At 38.8% G+C, this 17,993-nt stretch overlaps 1 protein-coding gene across 2 annotated transcripts; it reads right to left on the bottom strand.

Moving 5' to 3' along the window:
* Positions 1 to 394: 394 nt before the first annotated feature.
* On the bottom strand, positions 395 to 17,357 carry cwf19l2 (CWF19 like cell cycle control factor 2). Of its 2 annotated transcripts, none has more exons than XM_029517444.1 (19): positions 17,245 to 17,357; positions 15,783 to 15,893; positions 15,328 to 15,453; positions 14,959 to 15,075; positions 14,747 to 14,866; positions 14,534 to 14,627; positions 13,391 to 13,506; positions 12,374 to 12,935; positions 12,003 to 12,237; positions 10,356 to 10,461; positions 9,251 to 9,352; positions 7,237 to 7,365; positions 6,580 to 6,717; positions 2,565 to 2,777; positions 2,063 to 2,179; positions 1,803 to 1,958; positions 1,634 to 1,714; positions 1,361 to 1,462; positions 395 to 1,010 (listed from the first exon to the last, which is right to left on the bottom strand). In XM_029517444.1, the coding sequence occupies exons 1-19, from the start codon at positions 17,335 to 17,337 to the stop codon at positions 870 to 872; spliced, it is 2,859 nt and encodes a 952-aa protein (XP_029373304.1). In that variant the 5' UTR covers positions 17,338 to 17,357; the 3' UTR covers positions 395 to 869. The 2 variants fall into 2 exon arrangements, with proteins under 2 accessions (XP_029373304.1, XP_029373303.1); XM_029517443.1 differs by having other exon boundaries at positions 10,356 to 10,464.
* Positions 17,358 to 17,993: the final 636 nt, after the last annotated feature.

Genomic DNA, 17,993 nt, shown 5'->3' on the forward strand with positions numbered 1-17,993 from the left:
AGGTGGGGGGGGACCACTCCTGTGCCTACATACACGCACATGCTCTGGAGCAGACATGAACAGACAGAACATGCTGTGGTTTGAGAACTTTTTTGAATTAATAGTATAAAAGTTGCTGTTTTGGGGATGTATCCAAGGACAGATGCCATTTTCTGTTGCTTCTGTTTCTGCGAACGGTTCCAGCTGCTTATATTACTGAAAAAACTCACTTGGTAAAGATTGTTGATATTTACACTGCTTGCTGAATTTGGACCCTGAATCTATGATTATCCAAAACCAATCAACAGCGATTGCTTATATTGTTGAATGGAAATACAGTTGCTTTAGCAAAATATTTTTTTAATCAGCATGTTTGATATGCACACTGGATGTATTTATGATTACAGGGGTTTACATCAAACAGTGATGGCCACTTTCATCCACAGTGCATAACTGGGGAAAACAGGAAACTTTTTAATGAAAGCTATGAAGATATAAATAATAATAATATATATATATTATTTATTTTTTGGAGCACTTTTAACAATGCTCAAAGATGCTCAAAGATGCTTGAATGACTGTATACAGAAATGAAAGTTTAAATTTGCTGTGATATTTAATATTAATGCATGACTGAATAAAATTTTGATCTTGAAGGTTTTGCAGTGTAAAAACATGTAGATAACAGCACAAATCAAATCGTTATTTTTTTTTTATTCATATAAAAAATGTTCGCATAGTGGCAATCTTAAAATTTTACATTAAATTCTGAATTTATAGGTGCAACAGGATCTGCACCATGCAAAATACATACACTTTTTGCACAGTGAGTATATGTACTTAAGCTTCTTGGCTTCCCTAGTGTGTGTCTATCTTACCTAACCCTAACCTTAGCTCTCTGTCTTGGTACAGTCATACGGCTTCCACCATTTTGCGAACTGCAAGACTTTTTTCCTCTGATCGTCAAAATTCTCTCTGATCAGTTTCCTCCAACGCCGAGGCTCCAAATCCATCATGCCTCCAACCACTTCCTGTTAGGGAAAAGTGAAATCAGGATCAGAATAGTATTACTGCCAGTTTTATTGCCAGGTATGTGTAAACATACTAGGACTTTGACTACAGTGTTTCTTTCTTGGAGACATTAAGGGAAAGACAAAAAAAAAAAATCTATAAATATATACACACACATTATATGTAAATGTATTAAAAAGAGGTACTGCCACTATATAAAAAAAAACAAACTATCAAATAGAGAAGCTTAAGAGAAGTTTAATCCTTATCAGGCTCAGAGGCGAGTTATAGCTGTGACCCACTTTTACACATGCACAGCAACGTTTTATAGAACTCCTGGAATCAACAACAATGATTCAAACAAGCAGACCTTTCCAAAGTAATGGGGGAACTTCTGTTCATTTTCAATGACATGAGCAAATCCTCCCTGGAGTCCAAAGTCTACAGCAAAGTAGGGCAGACCTCGAGGAACCTGGGTCAGCAATACACAAAAAACTATTAGGACAAGCATAAAAATGAGAAGAATGAGAAGAGTCTGAGAAAGAAATAAATCACATGTTCGAAAAAAAAAAAAACGAATAAATTCACAGGAAAATAAAATGGGAGTTTGAGATATAAAAACATAAAGATAATGAGAGCATACAGAGTGGCGGATGTCCTTAGAAGAGAGGTCAACAATCTTCTTGTTCATGGCCCATTCCTCATCACACTCCATGATAGCTTTCTGGAGAAATAAAGAAAATAGCTACCACACTTTTCTATTCACTTGATTTTTATGCATTAAACAATACAATTAGACAATACCAACAGACCTTAAAGTATATGGGTGCCATATCGCCCAGCTCGCGGGGCAGTGGGATACACTCTAAGACCATGTGTTGTCTTCTGCGTGGGTTCATATGCGTCTCCATGAACACACAGTCAAGCTCCTGGGACTCAAACATTCGCACCAAGGCATGCCGGAATAGCTAGAGACAGCAAATTGGAAGTGAACTTGCTGAATTTTTCATCGTTTGAAAATAAACTTTTTTTGGCTTTTTGTCAATGCTTTGGCACTAGATCACTGGCTAACCTGCATTTCTGACCAGATATCTTCATCCAACCCTGTGGCAGAGCAGTGATGCTGGAGAGGACAAATGAGACAGTGGCCCTCAGTCATGGAGACTCCTGCAGGCAGGCTCAGGTACACCTGGACACAAAATACCCCCCCCCCCCAAAAAAAATGTTTATTGAGACCTGTCAACGCACTCTCCCCACTACGCCACCGGCGCCTCATATTACACACTTTTAAAACTGCATCTATTCATAGAATGAATTTTAACCAAATGTTTAATTCAATCTAGACCTGTTAGATTAACTACTTTGGAAATTTTATATATACACCATTACAATGGTGTTCAAGATTAAAAAGATATAAGTATAATACTTGTTTCCTTTTCATTTTATGACTGTACACTGAAAGTATTTGGGATTGGACCACTGGTCTGATAAAATAAGAAAGCTAAAGCAAACTCCTAATGATTTCAGCACGTTTTTCCTCGTACTCCACTAAGTCTATACTCATGATCCCTTACCTTGTTCCCTATTGCCACAATAAGGTGCTTCTGGAGCTCTTGGCTGCTGAAGCAGTGCTGGCATTTCTCCATAGAGGCAGCCAGCCTCCTACTCTCCCCAATGGCTCTGTTCCTCATTCTCTCCTCATCCCTCCCCTCGCCTTCTCGCTGCGCTGCACTTGACACAAACATGTCGTCCAGTGTGTAGTTGTCGCCGTCTGTCTTTCCCATCATCTGAAGAGTTGAGTGGAGTAGAGGCAGTGTTTAAGACAACAGGCACAGCAGAGGACATGGAGAAGTGGGAGAGGAGATTGGGGGGGGGGCAGAGTTAGAACAGAGTTAAACAGTGTGATCATTATTTGATTATATCCGGAAAACTCACACTTTGATAAAGCAATTATCTTGTGTGGAGTATTTAGGCAACTTAAGGATATATTAAATGATGTGGGGCGACATGTTTTGTCTCAAAGTTGAAGTTAATTATCTTCAAAATTATCTTAAGACTACTTTTGAGATAAAGACTGTCCCTGGCATATGGCTGTAAACTTCACAAATTCATGTATTTGGTGCCAACGTAATATTACTGTCTCTACAGTTTCCTCTGCAAATTTGATGAGAGAGAGAGAGAGAGAGAGAGAGAGAGAGAGAGAGAGAGAGAGAGAGAGAGAGAGAGAGAGAGAGAGAGAGAGAGAGAGAGAATGGATGTATGGATGGATATATGTATGTTGATCTCTGTATGTTAACAGTGTGAGGCAGGATAACACATACTGGCTCTGGAGTTTCTACATCTGACTCTGGTCACCATAGCAACAAGGCAACAGGTTGGTTTCAGTGTGTATGTGAGAGAGTGAGAGGCAAGCATGGCTGAAGTGTGTGTGCATCACTCGCTGTGTAGGAGAGTGCGTGAGTGAGAGTGAAAATTGGATTAGTTTAGTGACAGTGTGGGAGGGAGGGAGGGAGTGTGTGTGTGTGTGTGTGTGTGTGTGTGTTGATTGAAGTGAATGTCTGCAAAAGACCAAATATACAAGCGTGCAGCTGCACATGCAACATTTGTCCAAGAAACAGTTATAGCTTAGAAACAGTATTTTCTTACACACACAAACCATTAAAAGGTACTCACACACACACACGTAGAATATTTAGACATAGCATAGTGTTATTGACATGTAGCAGGAAAGAGGAAGGAATCGTTTGTGTTTGGCACACTGGTCATACAATAAGAAAAATCCACCACAGCAAATCCCCACAAAATACTACTTTACTTTTAACAGACTCTCTCTGAACAATGCACAAACCTAAAAAAATTGCTGTGTTCCCTGAAAAGGAACCTTCACAAATGATGGAAAGAAATACCCCAAGGGGAGACCATGAGATAAAGACAGGTTTCCCATCCCGCATCTCCACAAGCAGCAGCAATTAGAGGCACATAGAGCTGAAACTCTGTTCTGAATGTATATTCATAGCTGACAAATGGTCGTGTTGAACTTGAATGTGTCAAATGAAAACTGTGTGTCTTTGATATACTTTTATTTTATGCATGAAATGTAATTATTAATCAATCATTAGCTCTTTTTACTCCCAAATTTTAATGCTAAATTGAAACTGTAATCTCACCTCCCCCTGTAGGTCGCAGAAGAAGAAGGTGTCAATAGAAAATAAATAGAAGTAAAAGTTAATGCGGGACCATTAAGGACAAAAGTAAAACAGAAGAGGAATAAGTAATAAAAGACTAAACAAATCAAAATGTAATGCTAAAAGTGTGTGACAAAGGCCATGGATCAGGATGTTAGAGGGTGAGTGCAAGGGAGCAGAGATGACAAAAGAGAGAATAATTCAAGGTGTACCATAATATTTTGGAGGATAAACATGAAATTATATCAGTAAGGATCTGTCAACAAAATTAGGATTGAATGAATCTCATTTGTGCACTTAAAGTCGTGTTGTCAAAATGTCCATGTCCTGTGAATTGTGACAGCTGCCTCTGTTGTAGCAATTCTCCAAACACAATGTTCACAAAGCCTGGCATTAACTTGCAGCAACAGCTCATAATGTGAGCTGGGAGCTTAGAAAACAAGCCAGCAGTACAGTTAAATCTGTTGAAATATTACACTGACCTTTCAAATCAATATTTTTACTCAGGGGTCTGTAATCTTGGTAGTCAATTGAAACTACTGTTTGCACACTGGCACCATGAAGCTGTGTCTTCACACGTGTGTGAGAGTCCATGTGTGTGTCACCATGTGTAAGAAAGTGAGGTGAAAAGACAGACAGAAGAGAGAAAAGAGAGGAAAAGGGGGAAATTAACAATCCTTGTATATATTCTTATATTGATCAGGATATTAATTTGAACATGAATCTGCTCAGTGAGAATTTTGACCATCTGCTCGTTATGAAACAAAATTTCATGGTATTTTAGTCAGCAGCTGGCAAGTCTTGCTCTAGACTAAAAACAAGGGCAGTTGGGCAGTTACACTGACCTCTAAGCTGCCTGACATCACAATGTCGTAGCCCTACAAAATGCAAGTGGTACAAATGTACTAAGTGTACAAATCAAGCACCTCTTAACATTTTAAAACGGCACCTCTGAACAAATTACTGTAAATAATTTTCCTTCACAACACATAACAGATAGAAGAGAGTGGAAGAAATGTTTGAGGGGAAGGATTAATGAAACTGTGAGGAAAAAATGGACATGTACATAAAAGTATTAAAAAGGAGAAAAAAAGGGGGGGGTAAAAAGAGAAGTGCAGTGTGATACAGAGATGGGAGGGAGCTGCTTCGACAAAATACAGTTTTCTTCCTCTCTTGCAGATCATAAATCTATAGCTGTGATTAGAACTGGTATTTATAGAAGTTCTGCCATGGTAACAGTAAATGTATTTTTGGTGTCACTCTTTGTAGGTGCAGAATGGGTGTGCATGTTTATTTTTATAAACAATCAAAGTGTAAAGGACAATGGGTGAAGGCCAGTGACTGTGTGTGTGTGTGTGTGTGTGTGTGTGTGTGTGTGTGTGTGTGTGTGTGTGTGTGTGTGTGTGTGTGTGTGTGTGTGTGTGTGTAAAGGAGTAAGGAAATGGTAACGAGAGGAAGTAAACAAAAGGGGAAAATCATTGCTTGAGCTAAACCACTTGTCTTTCAAAAAAAAAAAAAAAACATGGCAACGCCTTCATCTTTTTGACTGTTTACTAATCCTTTTCATTCTCACACTCACCTGTCACGATTTTCACACTACTCGCCTTTATCATATTCACATCTTCTGTCTGAAAAATGTGCCTCAGCTGTTGGAAAAATGTCTATTTCAAGCACACAATGTGGAATAGAGTTGTTGAGTAGTGGTAAAGTAGCACCTTTCCAAAACTATGATAACAGAATTTTTTTTATATTTGCCATTTTTCTTGTTGTTGTTTGTTTAGCTGCCCAAACAGACATTTTTGACTGTTAGGTTTCTCAGTTACTTATCATTTGTCCTGTGTAAAACACATTCTTACTCAGTGCTATGATGAGCATTACTAACTGATCGGCCTATGAAAAGACAGTAATAGATAATATCTGTGGAGACAAAAGGAGACATAGAAGTTCTACAACAATTCTTAAAAAAAAAAAAAGGTAAAAAATAAAGTCATCTTTTATCAACCAACTACAAAATTAATGACCTCTCAATAATCTTTGCACATCTATATACAGATGGGACAGATGGGATTATTATTATTATTTTACAGTTAGTGTTTAAAGAAACTGTTTCAGAATGTACTTGTTAATGCTACATTTGCTACAGCTGTAAAATCCACCAAAATCCATAATGTGCAATGTCACATTTAGTCTGTAAAATGTTCTAAAGTAATGAAACCACTGTATACATTGCAGTGTAAGTAATGTAATCTGGCTGCGCTGATTATTTTTCATTAGTACTTATTCTATCAGGTAAATTATTTTATTATGGCTAACACTCCTCATTCTGTCATTAATTATCTTAGTCCTAACTTGTTGACAATGCCAAGTTGTGCTCAGCCAAATCATTAGACAGTTGCTCTCTTACCTTGGCAGCCATGCGAGAATAGAGGGCATTCTGATCCTGTGCACTGCTCATCTTCTCCCTCCTCACCATTTCCTGCAGACCAAGATTGTCATCGTCCTGGAAATAGCGTACGCGCTGGCCATCAACATGGGTCTCAATCTGAAGCAAGGGGCAAAGAGGAAAGGAGAGATGAGGTGCTGAAGAAGAAAAGTGAAGGGGAAACAGACTGACATCCTTGAAACACAAACTATGGACAGATGGACAGACAGAGAGAGCCTGACAATGAGAGAAACTGAGGGTGAGAGGCAGTGAAGGAAACAGAGCCACTCAGTGCATTTATAAAAGGCACAAACCAAGAACAGACTGGAGAGCTTTGTTTACATCAAACATTTAAATTCAGAGTCAGGTAGAGTTTCTGCTGTCATTACACACTGATGAATACCAAATGACAAGGAACTAATAGCAGCACACAAACATCTCATTTGCTTCTCAATACCTCCGACTGGTAATTGCAGTAGTGTGCAGGATCTTATCTCTGTTGGCTTCTGGTGCAGATTTTTATTAATTCTTCTGCATAAAAGTAGATTTTATTATCGTTTGGCTAAGTAGAAAATGTCCCTCCCTGATAGCCAGTAATTCTCACCCACTTTCTAGACCATCACTTATCTCTCTCTTTACCGGTCTCTTTTTCCGCCGTCCTCCATGGGGCTCCTGATGTCCAGAGGGGGCCTTGACTGGCCAGGCTCGACCTGATTGATCTGTTCTGAACAGCAGGACCTCCTGATCTTCAACGGAACGACCTGGAATCTGGAAACCCAAAACACAGTCATTTTTTGCTTGTTTTTTTCAGGCTGTAAATGATAACTATGTATCAGTCATTGGATGGAGTGCATCCATTACTGTGAACTGCTTCCAGAGAGACAAGAAGTGGCTATTTTGCAACTTTTATTCCAGTAATTATTAGGCTTCAAGCCAAAATTGGCAAATATCCAAAATTTTATGTGTGAACACAATGAAGACCAGATATTGTGAAACTTGATCTTGTCATACAGTATTGATTATAATTGTGCAAATACTAAATTTAGAACTCCAGAGAAATAACATATCCTGATAAAATTGCTTCAATGACAATTTAGTGCTCTGCATCAGTCTTTTCAAAGATCAAAAAGCTTGCTTGTTATGGATCTTGTTCACCAGGATCTGAGCCACAAATGTAAAAACACTTTGTCTCATCTTTTTATGTAACACTCACTCACAGATTGACCACTTTCAGGAAAAATTGTCTTATGTAACCACAGACAGTGTTTTATTAGGGAGCCAATAAAAGACTGGACGTTAACTGACAAGAAGAGACAGACAAACAAGATTAAGGTGGGAGTAGCAGTGAGGATCGGAGAGAGTCAAAGGGAACAGAAATACACAGTAAGATAAGCTGTAAGAAAAGAGAATTATCTTTTGCCTCAGTCAGCACAGTTGGGTTTTCTTGGGCTCTACATGCACTGAAAACTCTGCATGTGTATGAGACAGAGAACGAGCTGTGTTCAGCCAGAAGTCTTCCATAGAAAGACAGACTGGAAGGATCTCAAATGAGTGCAAATCAACAGCACTCCATCTTTAAGAGGGCTGAAGTACCTCTAAGTTGATAAGTGCACTAAAACCTAAGAATTATGACATTTTCTCAGAAACCTTACAGAAGATTCCACCGTGATCTTTAAATTCTAACAGGAGAGCCATAAGAGGAATGTATCTGGCCTTACCAAAAAGTTTAATAAAAAAGGTTCTATAAATAACCTCAGCCTGCTCTCTGTGTGTTTATAAAGCTGTCTGGAGTGTGCTCACGTCGGAAGTACGCAACCCGTTATCCCGGATGTGTGTGTGGGCAATACCAATGGGAGGAGATACACAAGTTTGGAGATATGTCTAGTAGGAGTGTGCCATCAGCTTGAAAAGACATTTCTTCCAATAAAAGTCTGCTAAAATGCTGCTGTTTCTGTACTGAGCTCAAGATGCAAGTGCGGGGCAGCAAGGAGATTTTAAACAAACAAAATCATCTTAAAAGCAGTCAGAAGTAAAAACAGAGTTTGATTTCATCTGCTTGCAGTATGGTGTGAGAGACTCTTGTGCTGTGTGGAGATAATTTGATTATAAATCATCTTTGTGAGGAAATTTTGTCCAGTGTTCACAACATCAAAGGATTCTTCTGAGAGTAAAGGCTTGGTTTTATACAGTCTTGAGTGTTTGGATTTGCATTGGGAATAGGAGAGGACATAAAAGACCATTAGATAAATCTGATACAGGAAGATTTGTCAATGTGTGCTAGGGAAAGGGCTGTGTTTGTTTAAACCTGGGCATCTTTTGAGAGTTTATGGATGTATCCAATTCAGGATGTTGTGCCTGTGTGTAGGAATTTATGAGATTATATATCTGATACTGATACCGTCTGTTCCCACGGGTGTGGGGGGTGGAAGGGGGGGGCTAAAACCAACACAAAACTAATGCAATCTAGTACAACAGCCTGCAACAAATCCTTTCTTTATTAAAATTAAGTAGGATGTCAAAGGGATGTCAAACTTTGCAGAGGCACAAATTAGTAATGTTGAATTACATTTTGTTAGGAAGAAGGCTCTCTCATACTGTCTCTCTCCTGCTGAACACAAGTGATAGCTGTGCAAGACAGGTATAATCTACAAACCTGGTTTGATTGAGCCACTTCCTGAAGCTTCTTTCTGGCAGCATGGCTCTCTTTGGCCTTCCGTGCCATATCAAGTTGTGATTTTAGCTTCTCAACCAAGTCCTGCAACACACAAACCCACAGCTTTACTGACATATAAAAATTAAGATTCTTGGCAGATATGAGGTTATACAAGGAGATTTAACTGATTGTCACATTATAAAGGTTAATAGTTGCAAATATCACAGTATGTAAAATATATTCGGCTGAATTTAATACGTCTTGGGTTTTTCGTGGTTATCAAAAATAAAATAAATAAATAAATAAATTTGAGGCTAAACACTAAAAAGAGAAAAGCAACAGTAGACAGTCTCTGGTCACTCCTATAAGGCCATATTGCTGGGACACCTGTCAATACATTAATGTACAGCAAATTAAAGGGCAACCCACAATCAACAACCACACTAACAAACACACTCGCAGACTCTGAAATATTGCTCTGATTGCTTTGTCATGAAGGGAGATGCTGGCTGTCAGCTTGGATTGATAATACTTAGGATTATAGGTCTGAAAGTGTGTTGATCAGTGTGTGCAGCTGTGTTTTGCTAGACAGCATATTAACACGGTCTATGAGAGTTCCCAATGTCACTCTTACCATTGATATATGAAGACCCACGGGGAGCTAAGTGCACGGATCAATGAATGTAATAAATTAATGAATTCTCTGATGTGCTTTTAAATCTACCCAAAGGAGGAAGCAAAGGTGTTAGGAAAAAGCAAATGAATTGCCACCCGTAAAGCTAAATGCAGCTTAATGCAAGTCCACCCTTAGAAAGAAATTTAATTTAACAATGAAATTGAAGACATGAAAGACATGTTTTATTGCATATTTACACCACACAGTAAAAGATAACAGCTTAGTAAGAGTCAGATATTTTATTATGTTTTATTTATTGACTGCATATGTGTTTACTTAAGTATATTTGCAGCTTGTATCCATCCAACTATTCTATTAATTCTCTCAGACTTAAAATGCTGAAAGCCAGAGCCTAATCATGTTAATAACAATAGTGTTTTTCTGATTGGAAGTCATAGACTGACAGTAACATCATGATAACTTACTCACCGTTTTGCCTCTCATCTCTGCCTTCACCAGCTCACTTCCCAGTCTGTTCATCTCCTCCTCTGACAGGAGGGGAACCTCCTCTTCCTCCTCCTCACTTTCACTCTCACTACTGATGGGATAGTTTGAAGAGCAGATTAAAACCAAGAGAGGAAAAGTAAGTTAAGGAGCAACAAACTTTTCTGGTTTAAAGTCACATTGTAGAACCAATTAGATAAATTTAAACGTATCTGACCAGTTGGTTAATGGCAGTTCACAACCAAATTAATCTGAGCAGTGTCGTCCTTGTGAATTAATTTGATAGAATACCAAGTCCTTTAACATAAAACTTGTTTTTGGCATTTTTCTTCTAACCATTTAGCTGTCTTCTGCGCTCTCACGGTGTATCTTTTATGATTCATTTGCGTTGCTGTGCCTCCCAGACATCATTACAGCTTTTTCCTGTGAAGATCTGAACTGCTGCCTGGGAAGCATCGTTCTAGACTATTACACTTCTCATAGCCTCATTTCCTTCTGCTGCCACACTGCAGACTCGTTTCATGCTGCAGGGGTTCCGGGTGCTGGTTTACCCAAACAACTTAGCCTAATGAGGCAAAGTACAGAACTAAGAAGGCGTTGCAGGGCAGTGGTACACCGACATCTGACCTACCACGTGGCTATACGCTGAACTGCATGAAAATATACAGGCTTATGATGCAAATACTCAGACGTTAAGAGTCATGTTCAAAGTGTTATTGCAATTGAGTGTGTCACTTTCAATGCGACAGCATTTTCATATGTGTTGCATGTCTAGCATGATGAAGTGCATAATTTCAGTAAAAATTGATTAAATGAAGAGGACAATGTGAAGAAAAGAGGAGTGGGGTAGCATGGTGAAATTAGCAATAAGCCAGGTTGGCTGTACAGCTATTAAAATCTGAAATATCAGAGATAATACAGGTCTTACAGTCTCAAAACCCATGTTGAAAAGCAGATAAGGGCTTTAAGAGTTCTTCCAAGTGCATTGTAATTAATCAAGTACATATGTGGAATCAGAGCCAATTTTAATGGAGGTGAAGGTGATTTCTGTGGGAACATCTTTACTGGATTGTGCTACATTAACATGATATCACAGGCATGGCTTTTATCCACTGTCTCATAAACATTTTATGAGTGCCCATAGCTTATGTTGTGTGTATCTTTGCATGTGTGGGCTCTACATAGGGAGCTCTTAGCCGACAGGCCATAAAGAGAATTTCAAACCTCTGGGTCCACACTGATCTCAAGGGTCCTGATTTGAAATGCAGGAGCAATGGTGGATAGATAACTTAATATATGTACTAGCATTTCTGTTATAGTTTGAAACAATTATACAGCAAAATCCCCACTGTAACTGAGGGGTGCGACAATTTGTTGGACTGCGTAAATATAAGAATAAATTTTCATCCTCTCCGTTAATTCTGTGTTTGTGCCTAATTAAATAGAAGCACTCGAAGAAACATTTAGCAGGCTGTAAGTGTGACATGATTCTGCTCTTCTAGATTTCAAAAACAAGCTGCAAAACAATGGCTTGACAGTTGGGTGCCAGAGTCTTAAAGAGTTTGGATATACAGACGTTAATGCTCACTGTCAATATCACCTATCAAGATAATGGCACAGAAAGCTTAAAACCTTGATGTTGTAGCTTTGTCGCCACGTGGACCATCTCCAGCGGTAGATGTAGTTTTCCCAGGATCCATCTCTTTCTCCTGCAATGGTTTTTGCAAGCTCTCAGATTCTCGGGTGGGATCACTGCTCTTCTTCCAGGATGGAATTTTGGTAATTTGTGGACTGGAGTTGTCGTCATCAAAGTTGGGTTTTAGGAATCCTTTGGATGGCCAAGCTGGAGGACGACGAGGCTCTGAAGCTGCAGAAGAAAATTTTTTAGAAATAAAGAAGGGGAAAAAAAAGCAGCCTGTTTAGGCATCCAGGACTCTCTGCATGCTTGACTCCATTAAGTTTGATTCAGAATTCTATTAGTAAAGGCCTTTACATCAACCCACCTTCACCACTGTCATCTTCTGAGGGTTTCTGGAAGCGGCCTTTTAGTGAGCCAAGAGAATGGGAGCGCTGACTGAAGCTTTCCGCAGATGGTGATGCTGCAGCACTTGGCCGATCTCTTTGTCTATTTCTTTCCTGATCTCCAGCCCTGTCTCTGCCATTATCTTGTTCTCTTCCTCCATCCTTTCCCCTCTCTCTGTCTCTACCTCGCTCTCTCTCTCTATCCCTGTTCCTGTCTCTATCTGTGTCCTTCTCTATGTACCTGTCTCCATCTCTACTTCTCTCCCCCCCTCCCCCTTGATAGCCACCCTTCTCCCTCTCCCGGCCTCTTCCAGCGTGGTATTGGTCTCTTTCTCTTGGGGGTGACTCTCTGTCAATTTGACTCTTCCTAAACCGACCTCCATCTTCACCATCTCCTTCTCTTCTCCTCCATCTCTCTCTGGAGTCAGTCTCTCCTTTCTTCCACTCGCTTCTTGACGGGCTGTCTCCTTCTCTTCTTCCTCTCCTCCGTCCATAAACAGCATTCTCTGCTTCGGCAAGTCTCTGCTGAAATTCCTCCATTGACTTTCAAGAAAGAAAAACAAGATATTAATATTCCTCACCAAACACTTGGGTTCTGCGGTTAAGATCTTCACAAATGTCTCTTAAAAGTTCTTAATGGAAAAATACACACCAGAGTGGTCTATGAGTTATTAATAAAAATGTACCACACATATGTCCCACTATATAATGCAATATTAATACAAACACCACATCCACATTATTGGTGCCATGGTTGTCCAAGTCCATCATTCAATTTAATTTTAGATTTTTTTCTCTTTGTCCTGTTAGCACAGATGGCTATGTCACTTTTAGACTAGTATAGTCTATTCTGATCTAGTGTCATGGGTTTTATGCCACGATGACAAATTTTATAAAATGATATCATAAAATGGTTCTTTATATATATGAAATATTTATGTATATACACGTTATATTGTGCGTGTTAATTTATGAGTCAGTGCTGCATCCGTTCTCACCCCATATCGCTCAGCCACCACATCATTGAGGCTCCGATGCTCCCTCTCTGCCTGTTCCTTCATCCTCTGGTAGCTCTTCCTTAGCCAGCTCAGGCCTCCATCATTAACTATCGGACCTTCAAGAACAAGAGGAGAAAAACAGTTAGGGAGAGTAGTGATAGAAGAGAATTACAGTTCTTACGTCTGGCTATTGTGCTAAATAAAACAACACCTCACCATTTATCAAGATGTTTAACTAATATTAAAAATGAATGAATACACACCAGTCTATACTTCCTGCAGACCCTTAACTTTAGATCAAAATGAAGTAAACATTCCCATCTGGCACACAGTTTGCAGGAGACAGTGAGAATGTGCGTATGTCTGTCCAATGTTTGTGTCAGCTTATTCTGCCTTGCTGTTCAAATAAATCTTATAAAGCAGAGGCCATACCAGCTCGAGAGGGAAGTGTACTTGTACAGATCAGAGACATGTTCACATACCTGCATATGCACGGCAGCTTAACACAGCTTATTCTCCTCCTCTCTCTTCCTCTACATCTCCAACACAGAAGCTATTTGAGCTCTATAATCTCACAGTCTTTAGTCAAATGTCCTTAGAGTTTTCTGCCATATGTATATTTAAAACCTCTAAAGCCTCTTTTGTTGAAATACTGACTTCTCTTCTAAAAGAAATTTAAAGATGTGAAATTCTGTGGCAACAACCATTCCATTTAGGAATATCAACTTTTACATTCCAATAAAGCTTGCATTGCGCTATCATTCACTAAAGCACTTTGTTTATACTTGGGGGGCAATATAAATAAAAGATGAAGAGAAGAATAAGAAGCGGTTACAGTATCAGGTGCTTTAAATAAAGATGGCAGTGTAGCAGGAGAATCGATTTTAACAATGTTTTTATTCATTCTTCCCCTTTGATAATTGCTGCAAGACTACTTAAGCAAGAAAATAAGCACTGGTACAGCTGCACTTAGGTCTAATAAAGCAATTTTCAATCTGCTTTTAGGTAAAAAATAACACGTATGTTATTCATGATAAAAAAAAAAAAAAACCTAACCCAACTTTATTCCAGTGTGTTGAGACCAAAACTGCTAATAGTTGGAAAATGTCTTGATAGAAACACACTAACTCAAATGATCACTACCTTTTCTTGTTGCAGTACCAGCCATCTCCTCTGAGGGCAAACCAGTTCCTCCATCCTTCCAATACGGGTTTAGCTCCAGTTTGTGTAATGTAGCCTGATGGGGTAAAAAAAAAACACACAAAGGAATAATTTATGTATATTTACAGGGTAACAAATGCTAAAAGCAATAAAGCAGAAACAAATTACACACTAAAAAAGGGGAGAAAACAAAACCTGCTCAATGGCCTGTGCCTTTGCCCTCTCCTCCTCTTTCTGTCGTTCTTTTTCAGTCCTTCTCTCTGCAGTGGACGTGGTTTTCATTGCCAGAAAATCAAAGTTCATCCATTCATCTCTCTATAAGAAAGAGCCAGACAATGAGGGTACTTTAAAAAAAAGATGCAGAGTAGGAAATGGTAGCCCCACATGGAAACAATGTGCATGATCACCTGAACATTCTTGGCCGGACTAGACTTGCTTTCTGAACTCTTGGACTCATCGGAAATCTGCCAGGGTTTAGTCGCTTGTGTCTGAGGCATAGCCTCAATCCACTCTTCTTCAGAGTTCTAAAGAAATTGAAATATGAAAACTAAAGTTTGAATTATGAGCTGGGGGGGAAAAAAAAAAAAACAAAAAAACAACTCAATTGTGAAAACTGCCATCCGAGCATAGCAAAAGTTTTCCTTTATATATTAAGATTCATCAAGCAACACAACAGTTAAGATGAAATGTCAGATAAAAAAATCTTTATGTGTCAGGTGTTAACTTCAGACATTATTTAAGGAAATCCTACAGCAAAAAATGACTTGATAACCTACTTCTGAGCTGCCACTAGAGCCATCCTCTGCTCCTACTGTCTTCTTCTCCTTTTTGGCCTTCTTTTTCTTCTCCTTTTTCTTTTTTGATTTCTTCTCTTTCTTCTTCTTGGCCTTCACAGAACCATCCTGTGGAAGGTTCGCTTCCATTTATACATTTTGTTTTTCAAATCTGTCTGTTATGGACATATTTAAGTGTTTACAAAAAAATCCAGGAATAATCATTTGTGTGAAATGAAAACTTCAGAAGAGATCCTACTTTTACGCAATTTTTTACCCTCATGGTCTTCCTTTGGATATTTTTATTTATTTATTTATTTATTTATTTTTTCCAAAATAAGCCATAGTAGCAGTTAAAATTACATCAGAAAGTAATGAACACTACAGAAGTGTTGAGGAACTGTATGATGTTGGGTTCTTTATATGCACAACTACAAGTGAAAAATATGTCATCTTACTTCTTCTATCTGCTGAAGCCTCTCGTTGATCTCAGGGAGTATCCAAGTGTCCTCCCCTCTCTGCCTCTTCAGCTCTTTCCTCCTCTCTTCACTCTCATATTGCTGCTTGGCCTAATTGACAAAGTGGTTGACAGAGATACAAAAAAAAAAAGTCTTCAAAAAATCAGCATTTAGTTTTTTTTCCAGACATGCCTATTTATTGCCAAACTTAGTGTATAGCTGAACTTCTTTTGTGGATTGAAAGATATCTTGATATTACATTCAGATCAGAAGTCCTTATATGCATTGTATTTTTATTTAACTAGATTTGCTCACATAATAGTTAATTTAGAACTTAAAATACTAAATAATTCATTAATAAAAATGTCCATTCATTTTTCCACTTATCAAAGGAAACTTCCTTCCCACCAAACCACCACCACTTTAAATCTATAGCAGATCACATAAATCTAAGGCTAGATGTATATCTCTTCCCACAGTCAACACACCAACTACAGTCTGTAATCAATACAGTTCCTCTAATCAAACAATGAAAAAAAAATAATAATAATAATACAAAGTAAAGATGAAACAAATGCTCCCTCTATACACCCACTTATAATCTGTGCAAGAATTGTTGATAATTAGAAAAGAATTATAGATTAGGATTTCTTTAACACATTGAAATACTGCCTTATATTATTTTGCCGTTATTAATAGATTGAAAAGGTGTGACTGAGGTTACAACATGGTTTGTGACATTAGTTAAATTAATCACTGATTATAGGAACCTGATTGATAAATATACAAAAATTTAAGCACCTGCCCGCTTTTTAGCTCCATTTTAATATCTATAGGGTTCAATTAACGGCCCTTAAAATCATTACAACTCAATTGATCTTCAAAATAAATCAGAGCCTTCTACACTCTTCGCTGTGGCCAATTCAAGCACAGATGAGCCGTTCAGATAATGTCTTTACAAACCTTTATTGCTCATCTGCAGGAAACACTGTGCGCGCTCTGGTAACAATGTAAACAAACCTGCACGGCAAAAGGATGACAAACGACTGGAAAACTGTGTGCATATGTGATCACAGCACCGGGGCCGGTCCTAATCTTTAAGCTTTGCACAGCATGTGTTCTAGCTGCGACCACGACACGAAAGCTGTACAAACAGCGATGCTGGTCTTCTGTCTGCCTCGGTCAGTGTTTGCCCAGTTCCTCACTGGCTGCAGTTTAACAGTGTCCGCCTGTCCGGTCTCAACGTGAAGACGAACGTTACTCTGAGCTTTCACACTGAGAGGTGGACAGAGTCAAAAAGACGAGAACCGGCGTCCTGGACAAACCAAGCTCATGGTGTCTGTTATTAGCCTATGTTAGCTTGAATTGCAGCGGAGCGCTGAGCATCTGTGCCATTCTTCGCATCATCGGGACAAGCCGTGGGTACATAATTTTTTTGGTTTCCAGAGCTGACAGTTCATACCTTTTCTATCGCCTCTTGTCTCGCCTGTCTTTTAGTCTCCTTTCTTTTCTCGATGCTGCTTGAACTCTCAAAACTGACTCCGTGAGCCGCCATGTTGCCATCGTCAAGCGCGTTGCACGTCGCAAACATTGACGTTCACGACAACAGTTCATTCATGGTACTTGTAGTCCAGAGTGTGTACACCAGAGGTGGACAGAGTACACAACTTCACTATTTGAGTAAAAGTACAGATACTTTGTCAAATATTACTAAATATTATAAATATTGTCAAATATTTCTCCAATATTACTCCAATACAAGTAAAAGTAGCTTCGTCAAAAATATGATTTAAGTAAAAGTAAGCTTAATAAATTACTTAAGTATAAAAAAAATGCCTGAGGAAATACAGGAAAGGAAAGTAGCTTTATTGTCATTATACAATACACTGATGTGATTCTGCTACAGACATGTTTATAGCTCAAACATACCTTCAGCTAAAGAGGCCCTAAAGAACCGGTCTGTGGAGGGATCCGGTGTGTTAACCGATTTGGTTCCTGTTCCCCTTTACGCTGATTTACTGCTGAGTCGTGCGTAGTTGCTAAGTTACCGTGCGTACTTAAAGAAGAAACGCAAATAGAAACACAGCTGGGTGTGCGGAAAGCGCAATGGAACAAGCCAATGTGTAGGTTACTGGTATGGTATTTATTATATAACAAAATAAATTGAGAATGCATTTCTTCGGCCATTCTTTGTCAATCTTTGTGTAAATG

This window comes from Echeneis naucrates, chromosome 13, assembly GCF_900963305.1.
Source record: "Echeneis naucrates chromosome 13, fEcheNa1.1, whole genome shotgun sequence".
Lineage (NCBI taxonomy): Eukaryota > Metazoa > Chordata > Actinopteri > Carangiformes > Echeneidae > Echeneis > Echeneis naucrates.